Below are 7,241 nucleotides of genomic sequence, written 5' to 3'. Positions count from 1 at the left end.
ATCCATCCATCCACGCAGCCACCCATCTATCCATCCATCCATCCATCCATCCATCCACACATACATACATTACACCCATCCATAGCTCTAACCACCCATCCATCCATCTACCCACCCATCTTCCATTCATCATCATCCAACCCTCCTTCCTCCCTCTACCCCTCCACCCATCAAGATTTATAAAGAAGTGTGATATTTAGAGTTTATAAACCTGTATTTAAGCCTACTTCTAATTATTTCTCCCTGTGTGATCTTGGACAAATAGTTCAAATTCTCTAAATTTTTTGTTTATTCTTCTGTAAAATGGGGAAGAGCACTTATCTTTACATTATTAAGCTACTTCAAGAATTAAATGACTCATTAAACTCCCCTCAGGCAACATATCTACTTGTTGGAATGACAAGGTCTATATGACAAAGGGAAGGACACACCACAGTATGAAAATATAAAGACCTATAAAGCAGCACCCTCTCATACTGCAGAGTCCTATTTTCAACTTTCTCCTGGATATCACACCTTGGACGTGCCAAGATCCTTCAAATCAACAGATATAAAACTAAGCTCCTTATGTCTCTGTTATAGGTTGAATTGTGTCCCCCCAAAATTCCTAAGTTGAAGCCCTAACCTCCAGTACCTCAGAATGTAACCTTATTTGGAGATGGGGTCTTTACAGAGATAATCAAGTTAAAATGAAATCTTAAGGTGGGCCCTCATCCAATATGACTGGTATCCTTATAAAAGGGAGAAATTTGGGGAGACACACATGGCGGGAAGATGATATGAAGAGACAGGGAGAAGACAGCCATCTACAAGCCAGGAGAGAAGCATGGAACAGAGCCTGCCTCCACAGCACTCAGAAGGAACTGACCCTGCCGACACCTTCATCTTGGACTTCCAGCCTCCAGCACTGAGACAGTAAATTTCTGTTGTTTAAGCTCCCCACTTTGTGGTGCTTGTTACAGCAGCCAGAGCAGGCAAATACACCTCCCCACCTCCCTCCCTTCTCTGGTATTCCTTCTCTCAGTAAACTGTGCCAGCCTCTCCCTGGTTGCTCAAGACAAGTACCTGTGCATCAATCTTTTCCCTCCATTTTTCTCAGTCTTCCCTTTACCAAGTCACCAAATTTTGTCCATTTTCCCTCTTAAATATTTCTGGGATCGATACACCCGTCTCCATTCATACTACCATGATCCTAGTTCAGGCCTCCTGAAGATCACCACCCAACCAGCCTCCTCCTCTCCAATCCATTCTCTATGGTATAGACAGAGGGATCTTTCTAGAATCCAAATACAAAATCACTTCCTGGCTTAAAACCATTCAGTGGCCAAACTCCTTGATGTGGCTCACAAGACTCTCCCTGATGTCCTTCTTTTTTTTTCTTTTTAAGTTAGCTATTGTTATTTTATTTATTTATTTTTTAACTTTGTGTGTGTGTGTGTGTGTGTGTGAAGAAGATGGGCCCTGAGCTAACATCTGCCAATCCTCCTCTTTTTTGCTGAGGAAGATTGGCCCTGGGCTAACATCCATGCGCATCTTCCTCCACTTTATATGGGACGCCGCCACAGCATGGCTTGCCAAGCCATGCGTTGGTGCGTGCCCGGGATCCGAACCAGCAAACCCCGGGCCGCAGCAGCAGAGTGCGTGCACTTAACCGCTTGTGCCACCGGGCCGGCCCCTCCCTGATGTCCTTCTGAGGACATCTCCAGCCTCAGTCTCCTCATCAGCATCAGCCCCACTGGCCACACACCAGCTCTGTCTCTCTTCCAGGCCTGTGCACACACTGTCTCTCTGCCTGAGATGTTCACCTTCCCATCTCCTCACCTGGCTCACTTCCCCTCATTTTCCAGGTCTGACCTTGTGTATCACGTCTCAACCTGTGGGTTAGGTGCTTCCTGTACCTCCCCTGTCAGGGCGTCGGTCACACCATATCATCATTGCTGTGGACTTGTCGTCTTCCCCGCAGAATGTGAGCTCTGGGGGAGGAGGTCCTGGGCTGTCTGCTTTGCCATTGTGATCTCAAGGACTCGGTGCCCTGACTGCCACACCACAAGCATTCAATTAATATCTGACTAAGGGATTTTCACAAAGGAGGTAGAATCTGAGGGGTGGGTAGGACTGGATGAGGTGGGGAGAAGGAGAGATGATGTTTCTCATGTCAGCCAAAACCTGGAGGTCCATCTGGGAGACCTGGTTGAGCAGGTCACGGTTGGGAAGAGAGAGTACGGTTGTAGAAGGAGTAAAACGTCAAGCTCTGTGTTTGGGTGTCACTCTATAGGCAGAAGCAAGCACTGAACATCCTTGAGTAGAGGGAGACAAGAAAATAAATTCCGAGATCTAACAAGACCCTCCTGGAGATGGGAGGCAGGGAGAATGGCACAGGAGAACCCAGGAGGAAGCCCAGTCACCAGCAGCCTCAAGGCACAACAGAGACCCGGAGTTTTAACAGTGGGAATGGAAGAACGGGATGATGTGAGAAGCTTCGTGGAGGAAGAGTCAACAGAGTTGGTGTCCAGTTGGACGGTGGCGGGTGTAAGGGAGATGGAGTGAAGACCGGGTCCTCAAACCGTGAGAAAGTGATGATCAGGAGGGAAAGAAGTTTGCAGAAGAAAAAATGTGTTGGAGGAGGCAGGTGGAGATGAGAACCTGGAATGTGGGAGCGCGTCAGGCTGAAGAACATGGAATCCCCACATAGGAAAGTGGTTGAGATCCTGAGGGAGTGAATGTGGAGACAGAAGAGAGGCCAGGCTCTGAGCCTTGGGGACTGCAAGAGAAGAGTGACAGGGACTGCACAGGGCAGAAGTAGGAGGGGACCAGAAAAGTGGTCAGGGAATAGAAGCCAGGGAGGAGTTGTGGAGGGGAAGAGGGTACAACTACAGCACTTATGCTGCAGGAAGATCAAGGAGGACGGGAAGCCCCGGGGTTATTCCGTCTTCTGAACAAGACCCTCCTGCAGGCACCACTCTGCAGATAACTCTGACACTCCTTGTTGATTTGCACACAGGTTGTTGGGAACTGGGGGCGCTGGGCTGTAAATTTCCCGTGATGTCCAGCACGTTTTATTTTACTTCAGACGGAATGTCCCATAGTCTGAGCAGTGCGGTGTCGCCTGAGGGCTAAGCTTTTGATGAGTTGCTGGTCCCATGTTCCGGATCTATGTGAACTTGGCAATGGGGACGCCTTCTTCACATTTCTCAATCCCTTAGCGTGAGGATAACCCAGGGACGTGATGTCCCAAGTGGTTAGGGAGGATATGGGAACTGAGGGAGGTGACAAAGGAGAGATCTCTACACAGGCAAAAGCTTCAGACCAGTTCCAGACCCCTGTTATCTTAAGGATTCTGCAAAACCATGCTCTTCCCTTTGAAATGTAATTAGGACGGGAACAAGGGGCAGGAGGCAGGCTGGAACAGAAACGCAGAGGGTGAAAGGCAGCAGTGTAAGGTGGTGGGAAGAGGACGGTCTTTAGTAATCTAACCAGAATGCCAGCCTGGTACCTCCTCCACTCAGTAAGAACACTGCTTTTTACTGAAACCTGTGTGCCAGTCACTGTCCCAAGCAATTCACCTGCCCAACAATTCAACTAATCTCACACCAGCCCCGTGAGATGTGTTATTGTCGCACTCCAAAAAACAAGGGGGGGAGTGTTAAATGCTTAAATCTGTGAAAAGTGAGTTATATTATTAACTTCAACTTTACCTAAATTATCACCCAGAATCCCCTCACAAGGTCAGAGCAACATCTCAAATTGATTATAAGCACACGTCAAAGTTTGACTTCAAAGGTGCTGGCAGGGAAGAGGTTCTTGGGCCAGTTCAAAGAGGCCACTTGCGTAGAGATGTTTTATGGAAAAGAGAATGGTTAGAGAATTGCTGGATTACAAAAGTCTCATTAAAGAATACTGGGCTAGTCAGCAGAGTGAGTGCCTGGCTTCCCAGAGTTTAGCATCTCGTTTTGTTCCAGCAGAACATTGCTCACGCGTTCCATCAGGGATGCGAGCTCCTTCCCCACGGTTAAGTCATGGTCCACCTGAACCAATGCGTGCCTCCTGGATTATGTGGTGGGGAGGGAGCCTGGTTTCAGAGAAGAGAGTAGGCCAAGAATATGAACTCAAGTCTCGGAGCTTGCAGAAGCCTCTCCTTTCTCTGTTCTCGGGGGTCTCCCGCTGGGGAGGTCACCTGGAGGGTATGGAAGAGGTGTTCTGAATGCTCTCAGAAGCAGTGGGATCTGGGCAGCAAGCCAGCAGGACCCAGGAGGGAGGAGAGGGGGGCTCTGCTGGAGGCCAGACTGTATCAACTGTCTTTTAACTGAACCAAACTGTAGGTACCTGTTCCCCTCATCTGTGATAAATGAATTCTTACTTTTTGTATTTAGGTAAAACCTCATAACAGTCACTGGCACACAGCTAGGCACTGCAAATTCAAGTGTGCTAATTAGTTAACTAGATTAAACAATAAACATTTTGCTAAAAGTTTCAGATGGGCCTCATGAAGGACACACGCACACCACACCACACCTTCCTGAAGGGCAGTAAGATGTCATTTAGTTCTCTTTATTATCAAGAACCTAATGGTGCAGATAGATTTTCAACTGTGCCACGTTAAAAGCACTGCAATACAACCTGGCGCACTAGCAGAATGTTATAAATGGCAAATGCTGGCACCGAGTGTGGTCCTGTACGCATAATGACAAGGGTTTGTAACTGGTGATGGGAAAGAAGGACGGACGCTAACATTTACTCACAACCTACTGCTTGCCAGGAGTTAGTCCCAGGTTGTTCTCATTTAATGTTCAGATAGGCCATGAGGTGGCTGTTACTTTTCTTTCAGCAGATGAGGAAATGGGTGGGAAGACAGCAAGTAACTTGTTTAAGGTCAAAGAAGATACACAGATGGCCAACAGGCACATGAAAAGATGTTCAACATCACTAACTATTAGGGAAATGCAAATCAAAACTACGATGAGATATCACCTCACGCCCGTCAGAACGGCTATAATTAACAAGACAGGAAATAACCAGTGTTGGAGAGGATGTGGAGAAAGGGGAACCGTCATACATTGCTGGTGGGAGTGCAAACTGGTGCAGCCTCTATGGAAAACAGTATGGAGACTTCTCAAAAAACTAACAATAGAAATACCATATGATCCAGCTATCATGCTACTGGGTATTTATCCAAAGAACATGAAAACACGAATGCATAAAGATATTTGCACCCTTATGTTCATTGCAGCATTATTCACAATAGCCAAGACTTAGAAACAACCTACGTGCCCATCAATAGATGAATGCATACAGAAGATGTGGTGTGTATGTATATATACACACACAATAGAATACTACTCAGCCATAAAAAAGATGAAATCCAGCCATTTGCAACAACGTGGATGGATCTTGAGGGTATTATGCTGTGAAGTCAGATGGAGACAGTCAAATATTGTATGATTTTACTCAGAAGATAAAAACAATAACAACACAGACACAGAGATTAGATTGGTGGTTACCAGAGGGGCAGGGGGAGGGGCAGAAAGGGGTGACAGGGCACATGTGTACAGTGATGGATGGTAATTAACCTTTGGGTGGTGAATATGATGTAGTCTACACAGAAATCAAAATATACTGATGTACACACGAAATCTCTATAATGTTATAAACCAATGTCACCTCAATAAGTAATTAAATAACCAAACAATTACTGAGTAGCCTCATTGGGGTTCACAACCCGACTGCATGAAGAGAGTGTCCAACTCCAGAGCTCCCGCTCTTTCCACTACAGCACACAGGGACACACCTATTCCAGACAGAACAAGCAAAAAGAGGCAGAGCAACGCTTAAAAAACATCTAAGCAGTTGTCGCAATAATGTTAATTGTTGTGTAGTGTTTCCTAGCTATCTGTCTGATCTGCAACGCTAGGGGAGCTATTGTCAAGGCAGAGCTATTGCAGCAACCTCAAGGGAGGAATAAAGTAAATGAAGAAAATCAATATAAAAAATCTCAGCTCAAGAGGCAATTCTGAAGCTGACAAGATTTATTAAAGGCCTTCTCTTTATAACATTTATTAGTGTGCATAATTTTAATAATGTTTTTCACCATTCATTCAAATACCACATAACGATTTACTTAAGAATATAAATACATGTATACAAAATTTTACAAAGACGCGAAAAGGTTTGTGACCAATGGAGCCATGAGTTTAGAAGCAGAAAGAAGACTCAACACTGAACATGAAGAGGAGACCTATTGGACTGAGCCCTTAGGAAGCCCTGCGAGGGGCTACGGCCTTCAGGAAAAGTCCTCATCTGTCCCTCTACACTTCGCAGAACCTGACAGCAGAAGCTCCACCAGGTGGAGCACTGACTATTAAAACTGCATATAAAACTTCAGAGAGAACACAAGCTCAAATGCCAAAAGAACATGAAAGCGAGCGTGTTGCACCTCACACGTTAAAGCCCCTGAAAATGCACACACGGTTCACTAACAGTGTTCACAATGCAAGGACCAGCATTTATTCAGCATCTCTTCCTCACAGGGAAATCACCACGTGTATTCAAGGACTGCGGGCACTCGCTTCCAGCCACGCCGAATATGTGAGTGCTGTCTGCGGGCGCACAGGGCAAACGAAAGGATCGGGTTCTTAAAAGAATGATTCTCCAGAATCTGCTCTACATCACCCAGGCAGCATCGCCAAGTACCTGTACAAACCACACACACACTTGCGGTCAGAAACGGCCTTCACACCGGGTTCACACCCACTGCATCCTACTGGCTGCGCTGTCCTCTGAGCTCCCGGCTGGGGACGCGCTGTGGAGCACGTAGACATGCTTTGGCACACCTTTCTTCCTACACGAGTCAGGCCTGCTGCATTCCGAGTGTTCTTGTCCTTCTGCTCTAGTATTCTGATCACAAATTTCCCCGGGTTTCAACAAAGCAGGTCTTTCTTCAGATTCGAAACATGAGAGGAGGGACCTGGCTAGCAACTCCAGTTCCCTGTGGTCAGCCTGAGGGGCTCTCCTCGCAGGGCCGTCCACAGAAGCAGAGCGCAGACTGCAGTCATCACGAAAAGCCCTGGCCAGGCTGCAAAGACCTTCCACACCGTTCCTGAGGAGACGGACGTCACTGCGGCATCCTGTGCATAGAGGAGAGGAAAGTTCACACACCTCTTCATTCTCCATGAGGCGTTTATTACTGTCCTGCGACTCTGGATACCTCTTACCTCAGAGGGACCCTGTCAACCACCCCCAACAGC

At 46.9% G+C, this 7,241-nt stretch overlaps 1 protein-coding gene across 4 annotated transcripts in view; it reads right to left on the bottom strand.

Annotated features, from left to right (window-relative positions):
- Positions 1–5,195: 5,195 nt before the first annotated feature.
- Positions 5,196–7,241, bottom strand: part of KIF14 (kinesin family member 14) — a 65,147-nt gene continuing 63,101 nt past the window's right edge. For 3 of the 4 annotated variants that reach the window (XM_087424319.1, XM_004438974.2, XM_087424320.1), the window contains one exon: positions 5,196–7,121. In XM_087424319.1, the coding sequence (XP_087280445.1) occupies positions 6,739–7,121 (383 nt within the window). In that variant the 3' untranslated portion in view covers positions 5,196–6,738. The remainder of the gene's footprint in view (positions 7,122–7,241) is intronic. The other variant, XR_015550009.1, reaches the window with a different exon arrangement.

The sequence above is a fragment of the Ceratotherium simum genome, chromosome 36, assembly GCF_057802395.1.
Source record: "Ceratotherium simum simum isolate JZ-2026a chromosome 36, ASM5780239v1, whole genome shotgun sequence".
NCBI classification, from domain to species: domain Eukaryota; kingdom Metazoa; phylum Chordata; class Mammalia; order Perissodactyla; family Rhinocerotidae; genus Ceratotherium; species Ceratotherium simum.
Note: the sequence above shows the minus strand (reverse complement) of the source record. Positions and strands in the feature narration are given on the sequence as shown.